Raw genomic sequence first — 18460 nt, 5'->3', positions numbered from 1 at the left:
GTTTTGTTTTGTTTTGAGACGGAGTCTCGCTGTGTCTCCCAGGCTGGAGTGCAGTGGCGCTATCTCGGCTCACTGCAAGCCCCGCCTCCCGGGTTCACACCATTCTCCTGCCCTAGCCTCCCGAGTAGCTGGGATTAGAGGCATGTGCCACCACACCCAGCTAATTTTGTATTTTTGGTACAGATGGGGTTTCTCCATGTTGGCAAGGCTGGTCTCCAAACTCCCGACCTCAGGTGATCTGCTGTCTTGGTATCCAAAGTGCTGGGATTACGGACATGAGCCACTGTGCCCAGCCACTTAGTGTAATGTTTGCAGGATCATTTGGCTGGATATAGAGTTCTTAGCTGACATTTTTATTCTTTTTCACCACTTTGAATATGTCATTCCACTACCTTCTGGCCTTAATTGTTTTCAAATAAGAAATTGTCATTAATTGAATTATTTCACTGTACATGATGAGTCATTTTTCTCTGTTTCTCACTGCTTTCAAGATTTTCTGTCTTTGCCTTTCAACAGTTTGAGATGTGTCTAGGTGTAGCTGTCTTCATATTTTTCCTACTTTGGGTTCCTTGAGATTTTGGAATGTGTAGATTAATGTTTTTCATCAAGTATGGGAGGTTTTCAGACATTTTCTTCAAATATTTTTTTCTACTCTTTGTCTCTCTTCTCTCTTCTTCTGAGGTTCTCCTTACACATGTTAGTATGCTTGAAGTGTTCCCATAATCTCTGAAGCTTTGTTCTTTATTCTTCAATGTTATTTCTCTTTATTCTTCAGATCAGCTATTTCTATGGCTGTATCTTCAAGTTCACTGATTCTTCTGCCATTTTGAACTTGCTGTGGAACTCCTTCAGCAAATTTATTTTATTTATTTTAACTTGAACTGCAGAGTTTCCATTTGTTTGTTTTATTAGTAACAGATCATCAGTACCCTTATATTTGCTTTCTTCATGCCCTTTTCTTTTTTCTTTTCTTTTCCTTTTTTTTTTTTTTTTTGAGACGTAGTTTCACTCTTGTTGCCCAGGCTGGAGTGCAATGGCGCAATCTCAGCTCACTGCAACCTCTGCCTCCAGGTTCAAGCAATTCTCCTGCCTCAGCCTCCCAAGTAGCTGGGATTATAGGCATGCACTACCACGCCCAGCTAATTGTTTGTATTTTTAGTCACGAGGTCAGGAGATCCAGACCATCCTGGCTAACACGGTGAAACCCCGTCTCTACTAAAAATACAAAAAATTAGCCGAGCATGGTGATGGGTGCCTGTATTCCCAGCTACTCAAGAGGCTGAGGCAGGAGAATGACGTGAACCCAGGAGGCGGAGCTTGCAGTGAGCCAAGATGCACCACTGCACTCCAGCCTGGGTGACAGAGCCAGACTCTGTCTAAAAAAAAAAAACAAAAAAACTACATTGTCTAACCATTCTCACCCATGGGTAGATTATACCCAACCTCCATTTCTTATGATTGTTTGAGGGGTTTTTTGCTTTTGAGATGGGGGATCTTGCTCTGTCACCCAGCAGAAGTGCAGTCGCTCAATTATGGCTCACCACAGCCTCAAACTGCTAGACTCAAGTGATTTCCCCCCATGTCAGTTTCCCTAGTAACCAGCACTACAGGCATGTGCCACCACACCTGGATAATTTGAAATTTTTTTGTAAAGATGTGGTCTCATGTTGCTGCCTGTGTTGGTCTCAAACTCCTGGCATCAAACAGTCCTCTAGCCTCAGCCTCCCAAAGTGTCAGGATTACAGGCGTGGGCCACTGACCTAGCCCTAGGATCTTTTATTTGCTGCTTTCTAACAATAGCTGTACCTAAAAACCCTTTGCCTCCTAATAAGCTGGGTAGTAAATAGGTTTCATCTTCTTAAGGATCACCTTCAGTTAGTTGATGAATTTTTTTGTTTTGTTTTGTTTTTGTTTTGTTTTGTTTTTGTTTTTGTTTTGAGACGGAGTGTCACTCTGTCACCCAGGCTGGGGTGCAGTGGCATGATCTCCGCTCACTGCAAGCTCCGCCTCCTGGGTTCACGCCATTCTCCTGCCTCAGCCTCCCAAGTAGCTGGGACTACAGGCACCCACCACCACGCCCAGGTGATTTTTTGTATTTTTAGTAGAGATGGGATTTCACCGTATTAGCCAGGATGGTCTCGGTCTCCTGACCTCATGATCCGCCCGCCTCGGCCTCCCAAAGTTCTGGGATTACAGGCTTGAGCCACCGTGCCCGGCCCAGTTGATGAATGTATATAGAGCTCAGTTGTAGATTGAGCATGTAGGCCTAAGGAATAGCAAGTCATTTTTGAGATAGGGTCTCACTCCCTCACCAAGGCTGCAGTACAGCAGTACAATCCTGGCTCACTGTAGCCCCGACCTCCCAAACTCAGGTGATCCTCCCACCTCAGCCACTTGAGTAGCAGGGATAACAAGTGTGCACCACCACACTCAGCCAATTTTTTTGTAGTTTTTTATAGAGATGGGGTTTCATCATGTTGTCCAGGCTGGTCTTAAACTCCTGGCTCAAATGATCCTCCCACCTCAGCCTCCTGAATAGCTGAGACTACGGGTGCATGCAGGCCACCACACCTGGCTTAAATTTCCTAATTTCCTTTCTTTCTTTCTTTTTTTTTTTTTTTTTGAGACAGAGTCTTGCTGTGTCACCCAGGATGGAGGCTGGAGTGCAGTGGTGTGATCACAGCTTACTTCACTGCAGCCTTGACCTCCTGGGCTCAAGTTCAGACAATCCTCCCACCTCAGCCTACCAAGTAGCTGGGACTACAGGTGTGCACCACTACACTCAGCTAATCTTTTTTGTTTTTTTGTGAAGATAGGGTCCCACTATATTGCTCAGGCTGGTTCTTGAACTCCTGGGCTCAAGTGGTCCTCCCATCTCAGCCTCCCAAAGTGCTGGGATTATAGGCATGAACCATCACACCCAACCCTTAAACGTGTTAAGTTTATTAATTATCTTGCTGCCCCACAGAAGTTCTGTGTCCCTACTTCATCGACCCTGTGAAAAGTAGTCCTGTGCTTCACACTGTAGATTGCATCTCTCAGCCTCTGCACCATACATCTTTTACTTGGCTATCATGTGGATATAAATTAAATCCTGTGAATACATAACATCTCATAGGATGTAGAATGCAGTAAAGACCATACTTCTGTTCCTCTTGGCTATTGTTGCTGTCAAAAAAGGTCATGGAACTACATCAGTTTTCCAGCATCCATTGTCCGGCTTCATAGGTTGAGAGAGAAGTTGTTACAGTCAAAGCATCTTGCTTCCAGCAGAGCTGTGAAGGAAGCCTCAGAGACTGTAAGTCACCTATTGGAACATATATGCACTATTCCTGGAGATGTTTCTGGAGGCCCAACCTAGTACCATACTTTCAACCTCTCTAGTGATTTTCTTCTTTTTTCTTTCTTTTTCTTTTTTTTTTTTTTTTGAGATGGAGTCTCACTCTGTCGCCCAGGCTCAAGTGTAGTGGCACCATCTTTACTCACTGCAACCTCCGCCTCCTGGGTTCAAGTGCTCTTTGTGCCTCAGCCTCCCAAGTAGCTGGGATTACATACACACACCACCCTGCCTGCCTAATTTTTGTATTTTTGGTAGATATGGGGTTTCACCATGTTGGCAAGGCTAGTCACAAACTCCTGGCCTCAAGCAATCTGCCTGCCTTGGCCTTCCCAAGTGTTGGGATTACAGGCTGAGCCGCCACGCCCTGCCTCTCCAGTGAATAAATGAAAAGCACCTCATTTTCCATGTCAAATCTTTTGCACTCTGGAGAGATAGTTGGTAGTTGGATTAAAGTTGTGTGCAGATATCATGGGAAAAAGGATGTGTAGTCAGGCTGCCATCTCAGAATTTTGACAATTATTATTTTTTTTTTGAGACAGAGTTTTGCTCCTGTTGCCTGGGCTGGAGTGCAATGGTGCGATCTTGGCTGACCGCAACCTCCGCCTCCCGGGTTCAAGTGATTCTCCTGTCTCAGCCTCCTGAGTAACTGGGATTATTACAGGTGCCTGCCACCACACCCAGCTAATTGGCTTTTTTTTTTTTTTTTTTTTTTTTTTTTTTTTTGAGACAGAATCTCACTGTGTCACCCAGGCTGGAGTGCAGTGGCATGATCTTGGCTCACTGCAACCTCCGCCTCCTGGGTTAAAGCGATTCTCCTGCCTCAGCCTCCCAAGTAGCTGGGACTACAGGCACCTGCCACCATGCCCAGCTAAACTTTTTTGTATTTTTAGTAGAGACAGGGTTTCACTATGTTGGCCAGGCTGGTCTTGAACTCCTGACCTCGTGATCCGCCTGTCTCTGCCTCCCAAAGTGCTGGTATTACAGGCGTGAGCCACTGCGCCCAGCCTAATTGACAATTTTATCTAAGTTTTTTTTTTTTTCCCCCTCTGTGGGCCTTAGCTTCCTCCAACCTCATACACCTCTCAGTTTTTGTGGGTCAGGAATTTGGGAAAGGCTTGGCTAGATAGTTCTGATTTAGGGTCTCTTATGCAGTTGCAGTCAGATGGTGGCTCAAGTTGAAACAGCAGGGAAATGGAGCATCTGGGAGCTAGAGCTGAAACAACAGCGGAGTGGAGCCTCCGGGGGCTGGCCAGACATCTCTCTCTTTTCATGTGGTGTTAGAAACTCTCCATGTGGTCTTGATGCATGAAATAGTCTGGGCTTCCTCATAGCTTGGTGGCCTCAGAGCAGTCAGACTGCTTACATAGTGGCCAAAGACTTTAAAAGCAAGCATTCCCAATTTGGTTCCTTTGTATAATTTTTACTTTAGTATGTTTATGTTGCTTAGTGGTCAGATTAACTAGTGATTCAACAAGATCTTGTTCTGAACACCTGGAACCTATAAGGCCTTGATTTTCTACTGTTGGATCTGTGTGTTGGTAGGGAAGCATATTCAAAGTTCAAGTCATTTTGAGATCTACCCTTCCCACGAGGTCCTTTTGTATCTCTTACATGTGTGTATGCAGCCTCAGGGTGGGCCATGAGTATGTGGCTAACTTGGGCCCTCTCAGGTCTGCGCTGTCACACAGTCTCAGCCAGGAACACACTTGCCCCAACCATGACCAAACCTCCGGCCAGTGGAGCCTTTGACTCTTCCTGCTTACTGCCTTGGAGATCATCACTTCCATCAACAATATAGAAAACATGCAAGGGAAATCAAGTGATTTCCTCCCGTCTGTATGGAAGCTATTTGTTTTCATGGCCAGCACCTTCTTGCCAGAGTTTCTACACCGAGTGCAGGAGGGGCTGAGAGCAGCCTCACCTGAGCCTGTGAAGTTGAGGCTACAGTGAGCTGACATTATGCCACTGCAGTCCAGCGTGTAGCCTGGGCAACCCTGAATTTTTGTTTGTTTGCTTGTTCGTTTTTCCCCCATTTGGGGGAAAAAAAAAAAAGCCACTGATTCCTACTATTCTTACCTGAAGTTCAGCAGTTTTGCAAGCATAAAGTTGCTCAGATTGTTAAGTCCCTTTGGTTAACTTCCAGAGTGCTGAAGTGGTTGGTTTTGTCAGTTTTGTCCTGTTTTATTGTTGCTTCTGCAGGAGATTTCCTCGCTCTGCCTCGGCCAGAAGTTCCACCCTGTACTCACCTTGTTTTATATTCAACTTCGCTTCCTCTGCCTAACTTCAAAATTGGGAGGGTCCCAAGGCTCAGTCTCTGAACCTTTCCTTCTTCATCAATGCTAGGCATTTTCTTCCAACCCCACAGCGTTAAATATGATTGATACAGTAATGATTCCCCATTTATGTCTCCAACTCTGATCTCCCCCTTGAACTTCAAGTGACTGACAGATCTGAATCTCCAACTCATCTCCACCTATATATCTGATAGACTACTCACACTCACATAACAAAAAGTCTTTAATTTTTCCTCCAAGGCTATCTTCCCCTAGTTCTAATCTATTCACTTGTTCAAGTTCAAAACCTAGGAATTATCCTTGACTCCTTTCCTTCCTTCACTCCCACCCCCACATCCAGTCTAAGAAATCAGATGTCAAACCTACTGCCGGAACATAATTCCAAATTCATTCACTTTTCTCCGTCTCCACGGACAATCTGCCTAGTCCAAGCTTCCATCTATTCTCTGAAGACTACAGCAGCCTCTTCCTTGTTCTTTCTGCTTCCATTCTTGTCCCCATACATTCTGTTGACAACAACTGTCAGAGTAATCTTTTCAAGGGCAAACCAGATATTGTCACCTCTCATTACACTAACAATAAAATCCTTAGTTCATACTGTGGCTTATGGAGCTTTATATTAATTCAACATGATCTTCTAGGCCTCATGCTATCTCTCCAACTTAATTTCCTACCATTCTTCTCTCATTCACCATATTCCAGGCATACTGGGCTTCTCTCCATTCTTTGAACATGGAATATGCCAAACTCATCCCTGCCTCACAGACTTAATACTGTTTCAGGCTGGAACACTCTTTTCCTGTAAGCCTTGTGGCTGACACTTCTTCATGATGATCTTTTTTTCTTTTTTTTTTTTTAATTTTCAGAGTCGAGGTCTCTCTCTATTGCCTACGCTGGAGTGCAGTGGCACAATCACGGCTCACTGCAGCATCAAACTTCTAGGCTCAAGGTATTCTCCCACCTCAGCCTCCTGAGTAGCTAGGACTACAGGCATGTGCCACCATACCCAACTACGTTTTGGGGTTTTTTTAATTATTATTTTTGTAGAGATGTGACTCTCCCTGTGTTGCCCAGGACAGTCTCAAACTTCTGGCCTGAAGCAGTCCTCTTGCCTCAGCCTCTCGAGTTGCTGGGATTATAGGTGTGAGCTACCACAACTGGCCCTGTGATGGGCTTTACTAACTCTCCTGCCCCGTCATTCTCTACCACGTACTCTGCTTGTTTTCATGGCATTTCTAATTCTCTGTCATTATCTTGCTTATTTTTTACTTTATACCCTGTCTTATTTGTTGGTGTGGCCCCCAGCACTAAGTGCAGTGTTGGCACAAAGCAGGTACTATAAATGTATGTGTGTGGACTATGTGAATGTGCTCTCTAAGGCCAGAGAGTGCATTCCAGCAGAGAGGTACATTTATTTAGCAGGTACTTGCCTACCCCTGCTGTGGGTTTAGGAGTCTGATTGTGAATATGCTTGAAACCTCATCTCTTGAACAAAACAAAATCCACAATCTCCAGGTGAGGAAGTGATGACTGAACTCTGACCTCGGGGTATTACCTTCTCCATGTGGGTTTCTGATTCTGAGAAGCCTCTGACCCTCTTTTTTTTTTTTTTTTTTTCTTCTTCTGTGTGTGTGTGTGTGTGTGTGTGTGTGTGTGTGTGTGTGTGTGTGTGTCCGAGTTTTGCTGTTGCCCAGGCTGGAGTGCGATGGCACAATCTCGGCTTACTACAGCCACCACCTCCAAGGTTCAAGTGATTCTCCTGCCTCAGTCTCCCAAGTAGTAGGGATTACAGGCATGCGTCACCACACCCGGCTAATTTTGTATTTTTAGTAGAGATAGGGTTTTACCATGTTTGCCAGGCTGGCCTCGAGCTCCTAATCTCAGATGATCCACCCACCTTGGCCTCCCAAAGTGCTGGGATTACAGGCATTAGCCATCGTGCCCGGCCGCCTCTGACCCTCTTTTAAAAGCCCTGGGCCAATTCTGTTTATAGAGTCACTTCTCTTGGTTTTTCAGAGCATAGCTAAGGCAGGCAAGGTCTTTGACAAAAATTTACCATTGTAAGAGAAAAATGCAGATACAAAAAGAGATCATTAGGGACAGAAATACAGCCCTTCTGCCTAAAAGGGCTGACATAGATAAGCTTTAGATTTTGTGGATTAGGGAGAGGCATCTTAAAAGCTCCCCACCAGGAACCTCTGCCAGGGCATCGACCTTTTTTTTTTTTTTAAGACAGGGGCTTGCTCTGTTATCCAGGCTGGAGTACAGTGGCACTAACATTGCTTGCCGTAGCCTTGACCTCCTGAGCTCAAGCAATCCTTCTGTCTCTGTCTCAGCCTCAACCTCCCATGAAGCTGGGACCACAGGCATGTGCCACCACCCCCAGCTAGTTTTTGGTTTGTTGGTTTGTTTGTTTCTATGTAGAGACAGAGTCTCACATCTTGCCCAGGCTGGTCTCAAGCTCCTGGGCTCAATCCATCCTCCCACCTCAGCCTCCCAAAATGCTGGGATTACAGGCGTGAGCCACTGTGCCTGGTCTTGACCACTTTTTGGCTGAGACCAGGAGATTAAAAATGTGGTCTTGCCCTCCTCTCCCAGTTTTAGACTTTGCCTCTGCCTCACATTGCCAGTGCCATGATAGAACTCATGCTTTGGCCAGGTGCAGTGCCTCACGCCTGTAATCCCAGCACTTTGGAAGGCCAAGGCGGGCGGATCACAAGGTCAGGAGATAGAGACCATCCTGGCTAACACGGTGAAACCCTGTCTCTACTAAAAATACAAAAAAATTAGTCGGGCGTGGTGGCGGGCGCCTGTAATCCCAGCTACTCAGGAGACTGAGGCAGGAGAATGGCATGAACCCAGGAGGCGGAGCTTGCAGTCGGCCGAGAATGTTCCACTGCACTCCAGCTTGGGCGACAGAGCGAGACTCCCGTCTCAAAAAAAAAAAAAAAGGGGCTGGGCACGGTGGCTCACGCCTGTAATCCCAGCACTTTGGGAGGCCGAGATGGGAGGATCACGAGGTCAGGAGATCGAGACCATCCTGGCTAACACAGTGAAACCCCGTCTCTACTAAAAATACAAAAAATTAGCCGGGTGCGGTGGCGGGCACCTGTAGTCCCAGCTACACAGGAGGCTGAGGCAGGAGAATGGCGTGAACCCGGGAGGCGGAGCTTGCGGTGAGCCAAGATTGCGCCACTGCACTCCAGCCTGGGCGACAGAGCAAGACTCCATCTCAAAAAAAAAAAAAAAAAATGCAACTCATGCCTTGGGAGAGAGATTTTACCTCTCCTCAAAAAGGTAAGACTGTTCTCCAGGCCATGTTTCATACAGTGTGGCACTTATGTAATATGTTATATGATTTTATTTTATTTATTTATTTAGAGATGGAGTCTAGCTCTGTCACCCAAGTTGGAGTTAGTGGCACGACCTCAGCTCACTACAACCTCTGCCTCCAGGGTTCAGACAATTCTCCTGCCTCAGCCTCCTGAGTAGCTGGGATTATAGGCGCCTGCCACCACGCCTGGCTAATTTTTGTATTTTTAGTAGAGACAGGGTTTCACCATGTTGGCCAGGCTGGTCTCAAATTCCTGACCTCAGGTGATCTGCCCACCTCGGCCTCCCAAAGTGCTAGGATTACAGGCGTGAGCCACCACGCCCTGCTCTGTTACGTGATTTTAAATGTTTCAAAGTCAGATCGAGAACAATGAGAAAAGTATTCCCTTTTCGAGTCTTTCAGTCCTCCTGATTCTATCTGGGAAGAAGTTTCAGTTGGGTACTACCTTATCTTAAAACCTCTCAGCACAGTTGCTGTTCTCTTCTTCCTGGGGAATGCTCCAAGCCTCATTTTTATCATATTTATTTTTATTGGTATCTACTTAAGTTTATGATCTAAAGATTCCTTTTTAAAAGAAGTTCCTAAGTAAAGAAAGCTGGCATACATAAAATTATAAAATAAGTAATAGTGTAGGTGGCGTGAGAACACAGCATGAGTCACAGCAGCAGTAGGAAAGGCTGGCTGAGGTCTGCCAGTGTCCTAGTATGGCATCCCATCATTCAGTGCCTGTGTTTGAGGCAGAGTTGAAAGACAATGCTGTTGAGGTGGTGTTTGTCAACTCAGTGATTTCTTGTTTTCCCCTCTGTAGTGGAGCACATGATCCAGAAGAACCAATGTCTCTTCACCAACACCCAGTGTAAGGTTTGCTGCGCCTTGCTTATTTCTGAGTCCCAGAAGCTGGCACATTACCAGGTATGCCGTCATACTTTTAGAGCTGTGTTTCTTTTCAGACCTGATGCCAAACCCCTAATTCTCCCTGGCTTGCATGGTGAAGTGTAATTGCTGCTTAGCCACCCAGATGTTGCCTCCATGCATGTTGGCTTGTGACTTGAAGATTGACTTAATTTCCCTGAGTCTCATCTCCCCTATCTAAATCAGGATCATTATATGTGTATCTTCCCTTGCAGCTTGGCATAGCATAAAGTATGAGCTTTGGTATTAAATAGATCTGAGTTTGAATCAAAACTCTGCTACTCATCTTGAGCAAGAAACTTCATCATTTCTAGACATCGTTTCCTCATCCATAAAATAGAAATGGTCATAATTTTCTCATAGATTGTGAAGATTAAATTTGATAGCTGTAAAATGCCTTGCACAGAGCAGGAACTCAAACTTCCCTCACCTCCTCCTCAAAACTTTTTGTGAGGATGAATCAGATGAAAATCTAGTAAGTGTTTTTGAGTGCCTTAAGTATGAAGTAGCATTTGGCTATCTTTGATCTTTTCCCTGGGTTTTTGCAGAGCAAAAAACATGCCAACAAAGTGAAGAGATACCTAGCAATCCATGGAATGGAGACATTAAAGGGGGAAACGAAGAAGCTAGACTCAGATCAGGTAATACAACTGCCATATTGAGCCCGCTTGCTTCCTGATGACGCCAGCCAGCAGGTTGGTGTGGTGAGCAAGTCAGACTGTCTTGGCTTCAAATCCTGGCCCTGTTGTGTGACTTGGGCAAGTCTATTACTTCACAAAGCCTTGGTTTCTTCCTGTATAAAAATGAAGATGGTAATACCAACTACCTTTCAGGATTTTTCGAAACTAAAATTGAGGGCAGGTTTATAAAAAGCACCCAATTCAGAGCCTGGCACATAGTAGGGACTCAGTAATGGAGCCGATATTACATATTACCACCTAGTGGTTTATTGGAGCCAGACAAGAGAAAGTGGAAAGAAGCCAGGCTGCTTGCTTTCTCGAGAGCCAGGGAAAAGAACTAAGTTCAGCACTTGAATGTTTTGAATAAATAAGCAGAAGTAACTCCTTTCCAAATGTCTGCTCTGATTTAGAGGTGATCACATGTGCTTTTTGGCTCAGAAATATTATGAGCATTATGCTGAAGCAACACCCAACCCCTCAGGAGTACCACCATCTCATCATGGGAAAAGAAATTGAGCAGACTAGGGCTCAAAGCTGGCTGTGTGTCTTACTGGTCGGGTGACCTGGCCAAGTCACTTAACCTCTGCGAACTTCACCCATAAAGTAAAGATAATTCCTACTTCTTAAGGTATTGTGAGGTAAAATTTTCAATTCCCGGTAGATGCTCAAAAATAAGAGTTTACTCTATAAACTGCTACCTCCTATTATAGTAGCCACAGGTTAGGAAGGTCCTTGTTTATCTCTTCTCAAAATTCACTGGACTCATCCCCTGGTTTCCCTTCTTATTATTTATTTATTTATCCCTGGATTCCCTCCTTTCTATCTATTTCTCTATCTGTCTCTTTATGAGACAGGACCTGGCTCTGTCACCCAGGCTGGAGTGCAGTGGTACAATCGTGGCTCACTGCAGCCTCAGCCTCCCAAGCTCAAGTGATCTTTCCATTTCAGCCTCCCAAGTAGCTAGGACTGCAGGCACACACCACCATGCCTGGCTAACTGGAGCGCAGTGGCACGATCTCAGCTCACTGCAACCTCCACCTCCTTGGTTCAAGCGATTCTCCTGTCTCAGCCTCCCAAGTAGCTGGGACTACAGGCATGCGCCACCACGCCTAGCTAATTTTTGTATTTTTAGTAGAGATGGGGTTTCACCAGGTTGGCCAGGCTGGTCTCAAATCCCTGACCTCAAGTGATCTGCCTGCCTCAACCTCCAAAAGTGCTGGGATTACAAGTGTGAGCCACTGCGCCCAGACACTTGGCTGAGTTTTTTAAAATTTTTTCATAGAGACAGGGTTTCGCTTTGTTGCCCAAGCTGGTCTCAAATTCCTGGTCTCAAGCGATCTTCCTGCCTCAGGCTCCCAAAGTACCAGGATTACAGGTCTGAACCACTACACCTGGCCCTTTTCTTATAATTTATAATTCAGAAAGGCAAGATCAACTCTATGACCCTGGGCAACTTATTTTACATCTTTGCACCCTATTCAGAGATCAGGCTTTCTGAGAGAGATGTTGGGATCCCTTTATGTAGTCTTGAAATATGCGGTTTTCTAGCCTAATCATAATCAGCAACTAGAATGCAGTGGGAGGCTGGGTGCAGTGGCTCATGCCTGTAATCCTAGGAATTTAGGTGGCTGAGGCGGGCAGATTGCTTGAACTCAGGAGTTTGAGACCACCCTAGGCAACATGGTAAAACCCCATTTCTACAAAAAATACAAAAATTAGCCAGGTGTGGTGGTGTGTTCCTGTAGTCCAGCTACTTGATGGGGTGAGGTGGGAGAATTGCTTGAGCCCTGGAGGTGGAGGTTCCAGTGAGCCGAGATCGTGCCATGGCACTCTAGTCTGGGCAATAGAGTGAGACCCTGTCTCAAAAAAAAAAAAAAAAACCACAACCTAATGGTCCACTTGTTCAGCAAACTCTGAGCATCTACTGTGTGCCAGACTCCAGCGGGGTGTGAAGGATAGGAAACAAAAATGAGTCAAATAGTGCCTGTTCCAGTGTTACACTTGAGTTCACAGAAAAGTCTCCTAAGCTATGACACACTGTCAGTTTAGGGTGGCAAGTGGTAGGACAGAGGTCTATTTCATGTACTCTCGGAGTACAGAAGAGGAGCAGGGTTAATTATTCTTCCTGGAATACACAGACAAAGGGACTTGATAGTTGTTTACTGAATGATTTTTTTTTTTTTTTTGAGAGAAAGTCCCCCAGAAGAAAAGCTTTTATTTAAATTGGGTCTTCAAGGCTAAGCAGACACGCTGCCAAGCAGGAAAGGAAGGAAGAGCATTTTAGACAGCAGGAATGGCCAAAGCAAAGCAAGGAAGCATCAGAGAATAAAGTGGGGGATGGTGAGTAGAGCCTGGGACGAAGTAGCTGGAGAAGAATCTAGAAAGTAGGTTGGGGTTAATGTGTGAGGGGGGCCGTAAATGCCTATTCTATTATGGGCAGTGGGGAACCATTAAAGGTTTTCTGGCGGGGCAGTGGTATGATCAGACCTGTGTTCTTTCTTCCAACCAGAAGAGCAGCAGAAGCAAAGACAAGAACCAGTGCTGCCCCATCTGTAACATGACCTTTTCCTCCCCTGTCGTGGCCCAGTCGCACTACCTGGGGAAGACCCACGCAAAGAACTTAAAGCTGAAGCAGCAATCCACTAAGGTGGAAGGTACTGGTTTTCCTGAGTAGTGCTGTAGTGGGACCCCTCCTGTCCTCAGGGCACCATTGCCAGGGACTCACAGAGATCCTCACTGGGGCCACAGACTTGAGGTTGAATTCCTTTTGAGAACCCTTAAAAATCTCCAACTAGACCCAGTTTCATTGAAATGCAATCTCAGAATTATGCTCACCTAACCTCCCTTTCTTTGGTTATAGATTTTTCTCTATAGCCTGAGCTTTTGTCCTGACTAATAATTATAACTCAGGAGTGCCAAAGTCCTCCAGGCCATGCATACCATGAGAGCATTCTATCTCCTACCTCTCTCACTTAGATTTTTCCATCCCAGCATCCACCTGCCCTTATTACTGCATGTTCCAAGTTGAAAGCTAAATCCTTGTCTTTTTCACATGCTCAGGTTATGGCCTACTCACTTTAATCCTCAAAAGCTGCCTGTTCTCCTCAAGACAGGGACTTGTCTTTCAAAGCTGAATACTTCAGTGCTGCTACTACTGCCCCGCAATCTGTAACTGCCATGAATTCATTCCCAGTACAGTGACTTCTGAAATAGCCCCCTTTATCTTGTCATGACTAAGGCTCAGCCCTCACTTTCTTTTTTTTTTTTTTTTTTTTTTTTTGAGACGGAGTCTCGCTCTGCCGCCCAGGCTGGAGTGCAGTGGCCGGATCTCAGCTCACTGCAAGCTCCGCCTCCCGGGTTCACGCCATTCTCCTGCCTCAGCCTCCCGAGTAGCTGGGACTACAGGCGCCCGCCACCTCGCCCGGCTAGTTTTTTTTTTGTATTTTTTAGTAGAGACGGGGTTTCTTTTTTTTTTTTTTTTTTTTTTTTTTTTTTTTTTTTTTTTTTTTTTTTTTTTTTTTTTTTGAGACGGAGTCTCGCTGTGTCTCCCAGGCTGGAGTGCAGTGGCGTGATCTCGGCTCACTGCAAGCTCCGCCTCCCGGGTTCACGCCATTCTCCCGCCTCAGCCTCCCAAGTAGCTGAGACTACAGGCGCCCGCCACCACGCCCGGCTAGTTTTTTGTATTTTTAGTAGAGACGGGGTTTCACCATGTTAGCCAGGATAGTCTCGATCTCCTGACCTTGTGATCCACCCACCTCGGCCTCCCAAAGTGCTGGGATTACAGGCTTGAGCCACCGCGCCCGGCCTAGAGACGGGGTTTCACCGTGTTAGCCAGGATGGTCTCGATCTCCTGACCTCGTGATCCGCCCGTCTCGGCCTCCCAAAGTGCTGGGATTACAGGCTTGAGCCACCGCGCCCGGCCCAGCCCTCACTTTCATCTCATTAACTCCTGACTTTCTGGGGTTTTAACCTCTGCTAATTGCAATTAGTCAAGAGTGAAAGTTCTTTGATGTTTATTTCATTGTTTCCTTGATAATTTTTGCTTCTCTATTTTGGACCAAGAAGTAGACTACACTATTAGTAATAGTATTATCCTTTATGTGTTTACTGACAACAGTGTTTTGGAAGGCTTTGAAGGTAGTGTGAAAAATCACTCATAATTTTTTTTTTTTTTTTTTGAGACAGAGTCTCGCTCTGTTGCCCAGGTTGAAGTGCAGTGGCGTGATCTCGGCTCATTGCCCAGGTTCGTGCCATTCTCCTGCCTCAGCCTTCCTGGTAGCTGGGACTATAGGCACCCACCACTATGCCCGGCTAATTTTTTTGTATTTTTTAGTAGAAACGGGGTTTCAGCATGTTAGCCAGGATGGTCTCAATCTCCTGACCTCGTGATCCACCCGCCTCGGCCTCCCAAAATGTTAGGATTATAGGCGTAAGCCACCACACTGGCCAAAACCTTTTTTTTTTTTTTAAATAGAGATGGCTTCTCACTATATTGCTCAGGCTGGGCTTGAACTCCTGGCCTTAAGTGATCCTCCCATCTCGGCCTCCCAGAATGCTGGGATTACAGGCATGAGCCACCACACCTGGCCACTCATAATTACACCTTTTGATCACACCCACGTCATGGTATGAAACAGCAGAATGTGGACTTTGAAGTCACAGAGTCCCAGGTTTAAAAGCCTGGCACTGTTACTGTTTATATGAGTTTTTTGTGTCTGAACTGCCTAACCTATACAATGATAATAATACTATCTACTTCATCGGTTGTGAGGATACAATAATGTGTATTAAAAACACAGGACATAGGCCGGGCGTGGTGGCTCATGCCTGTTGTAATCCTAGCACTTTGGGAGGCCAAGGTGGGCGGATCACTTGAGGTCAGGAGTTCGAGACCAGCGTGGTCAACATGGTGAAACCCTATCTCTACTAAAAATAACAAAAATTAGCTGGGCGTGGTGGCACGAACCTGTAGTCCCAGCTTCTTGGGAGGCTGAGGCAGGAGAATCGCTTGAACCCAGGAGCCAGAGGTTGCAGTGAGTCGAGATCGCGCCATTATATACCAGCCTGGGGGACAGAGCAAGACCCTGTCTCAAAAAAAAAAGAAAAAAAGAAAAAAAAATTTATAAGGTCACAGACTTATTTTTCCACAAATGGGAAAATTCTCTGCATTATGCCTGGTCCCTGAAATTTCATACTCAAGAGATTATTTTCCATATTCATGTTCAGCTTTTGCCACATACTTTGTTTTTATATAGTTGTGATTGTAATGCATGTACCCTTTATATCCTGCTCTTACTTTTCATTTAATTTTACAGCTTACGCACATTTCCATGTTATTACACGACTTTATAACTATATTTCTGAGATTAAACACTTTTTAATGTAAAAGTAATATAAGCATGTTGTGAGAGATAAGGAAAACATGGATAAATGGAAAGAAAAGTTACCCATAATTTTACCATTCACAGATAAACACTGTTAACATTTTGGTTTCTCCTATAATCTGTTTCTCCTATAATCTTATTGTTATGTGTATCTGTGTATGTCTGTGTGTATATTTGTTTTATGTATATCTAGGTTAGCTCCGTGTATATGTGCATATAAACATAGACTACTTTAAATAACTTTAATGTTTTTATAAAAACAATGCATACTCATTATGAATAATTCCACTTCAAGCAATTGCAAAAGATACAAAGAAGAAACTAAAATGTCACCCAAATCCTACCACCAAGAGAGAAATACTGTTAATATGTTGGTGATGTTTCAAAATAACCAGTATACACATATGGATTACACATGTGGGGTTTTTAATTTTTTTTTTTAATTTATTTTTATTTATTTATTTATTTATTTTGAGATGGTGTCTCACTCTGTCACCCAGGCTGGAGTGCAGTGGCACGATCTCGGCTTAGTGCAACCTCTGCCTCCTGGGTTCAAGCGATTCTGCCTCAGCCTCCCAAGTAGCTGGGACTACAGGCGCATGCCACCACGCCTGGCCAATGTTTGTATTTTTAGTAGAGACGGGGTTTCACTGTGTTGCTCAGGCTACTCTTGAACTCCTGGCCTCAGTGATCTTACCGTATGGTGTGTATAATTGCCTTCTTTTATGTTTTTTGTGTTTTTTTTGAGATGGAGTCTCCCTCTTCTACCCAGGCTGGAGTGAAGTGGCGCGATCTCAGCTCACTGCAACCTCTGCCCCCCGGGTTCAAGCGATTCTCCTGCCTCAGCCTCCCGAGTAGCTGGGATTACAGGTGCTCACCACCATGCCCGGCTAATGTTGTTTTTGTGTTTTTTTTGAGACAGAGTCTTGCTGTCGCCCAGGCTGGAGTGCAGTGGTGCAACCTTGACTCACTGCAGCCTCCACCCTCTGGGTTCAAGCAATTCTCTTGACTCAGCCTCCTGAGTAGCTGGGACTACAGGCGCCCACCACAACGCCTGGCTAATTTTTGCATTTTTAATGGAGACGGGGTTTCCCTATATTGGGCAGGCTGGTCTTGAACTTCTGACCTCAGGTGAACCACCCACCTCGGCCTCCCAAAATGCTGGGATTACAGATGTGAGCCACCATGCCCGGCCAGTTTTGTATTTTTAGTAGAGATGGAATTTCACCATGTTGGTCAGGCTGGTCTCAAACTCCTGATCTCAGGTAATCCACCCGCCTCAGCCTCCCAAAGTCCTGGGATTACAGGCGTGAGCCACCATGCCCTGCCTAATTTTTGTATTAGTAGCGATGGGGTTTCATCATGTTGGCCAGCCAGATCTCTAACTCCCGATCTCAGGTGATTCACCTGCCTCTGCCTCCCAAAGTGCTAGGATTACAGGTGTGAGCTACTGCACCTGGCCATACAATTGCCTTCTATACGTTTTTTATTTAATATGACATTTGTATTTCCCCATGTTATTAAAAAATTCTTTATAAGCATTTTTAGTGAGTGCATCATACCACATTTAACATTCCTCTAATGCTGAACATTTAATCTCCCCACCCCCCACTTTTTAGTGTTACAAATAACACTACAGTGAACATCTCTGTAGAACACTTTATTATATTTCAGTTTATTTTCTGGGAACAGACTCTATATCCCTCGTTTTATTGGATGCACATTAAATGGTTCTTCTAAACTTAACTTACGCTTTCACCTCTGATGCTTCTCTTCAGTATCTCAAAGAATGACCGTTCTCTCTTACAACCATTATATATCTCTTTTCTGATGTTAAAAATCTACATTCATTACAGAAAAGTTGGAAGATAGTAGGCCGGGTGCAGTGGCTCACGCCTGTAATTCCAGCACTTTGGGAGGCTGAGGCGGGTGGATCACCTGAGGTCAGGAGTTTTGAGACCAGCCTGACCAATATGGAGAAACCCCGTCTCTACTAAAAATACAAAATTAGCTGGGCATGGTGGCGCATGCCTGTAATCCCAGCCACTTGGGAGGCTGAGGCAGGAGAATCGCTTGAACCTCGGAGGCAGTGGTTGCAGTGCGCCAAGATCAGCCAGGCTGGTCTCAGAACTCCTGAGTCAGATCATCTGCCTGCCTCAGCCTCCCAAAGTGCTGGGATTACAGGCACGAGCCATTGCGCCTGGCCTGTAACTTGATTTTTTTACACTCTAACACCACAAACAGAATATTTTCTCATATTATAAGATATTCTACAACATGTACATTACTTTTTTAATGACTTGCTGAAACAAAATCAACAAGCAGAGAAATTGAGATTCCATCTCTACTGGAAAACCATTGTGGGAAAGGCCAGAAAATTTCTTCTGGCTTGCCCAAAATCCTCAAAACTTCCCCAGTTGAAGTGATAAAGGTATGGAAGAGCATCTGAGACATCTCATCTCAGTCCTGCTGAGCCCCATCCGTCCTCCACCACTGGTGGGGGCTTCTGGGCCCCA

At 45.2% G+C, this 18460-nt stretch overlaps 1 protein-coding gene across 1 annotated transcript in view; it reads left to right on the top strand.

Annotated features, from left to right (window-relative positions):
- The window catches only part of ZNF346 (zinc finger protein 346), an 87642-nt gene that overhangs the window by 52807 nt on the left and 16375 nt on the right, over positions 1-18460 (top strand). Inside the window, exons 3-5 of the mRNA XM_050793260.1 lie at positions 9777-9880; positions 10429-10521; positions 13070-13214. Of these exons, the coding sequence (XP_050649217.1) occupies positions 9777-9880; positions 10429-10521; positions 13070-13214 (342 nt within the window). The remainder of the gene's footprint in view (positions 1-9776; positions 9881-10428; positions 10522-13069; positions 13215-18460) is intronic.

The sequence above is a fragment of the Macaca thibetana genome, chromosome 6 (genome assembly GCF_024542745.1).
Source record: "Macaca thibetana thibetana isolate TM-01 chromosome 6, ASM2454274v1, whole genome shotgun sequence".
NCBI classification, from domain to species: domain Eukaryota; kingdom Metazoa; phylum Chordata; class Mammalia; order Primates; family Cercopithecidae; genus Macaca; species Macaca thibetana.
This window is presented reverse-complemented; position numbering and strand designations above follow the sequence as displayed.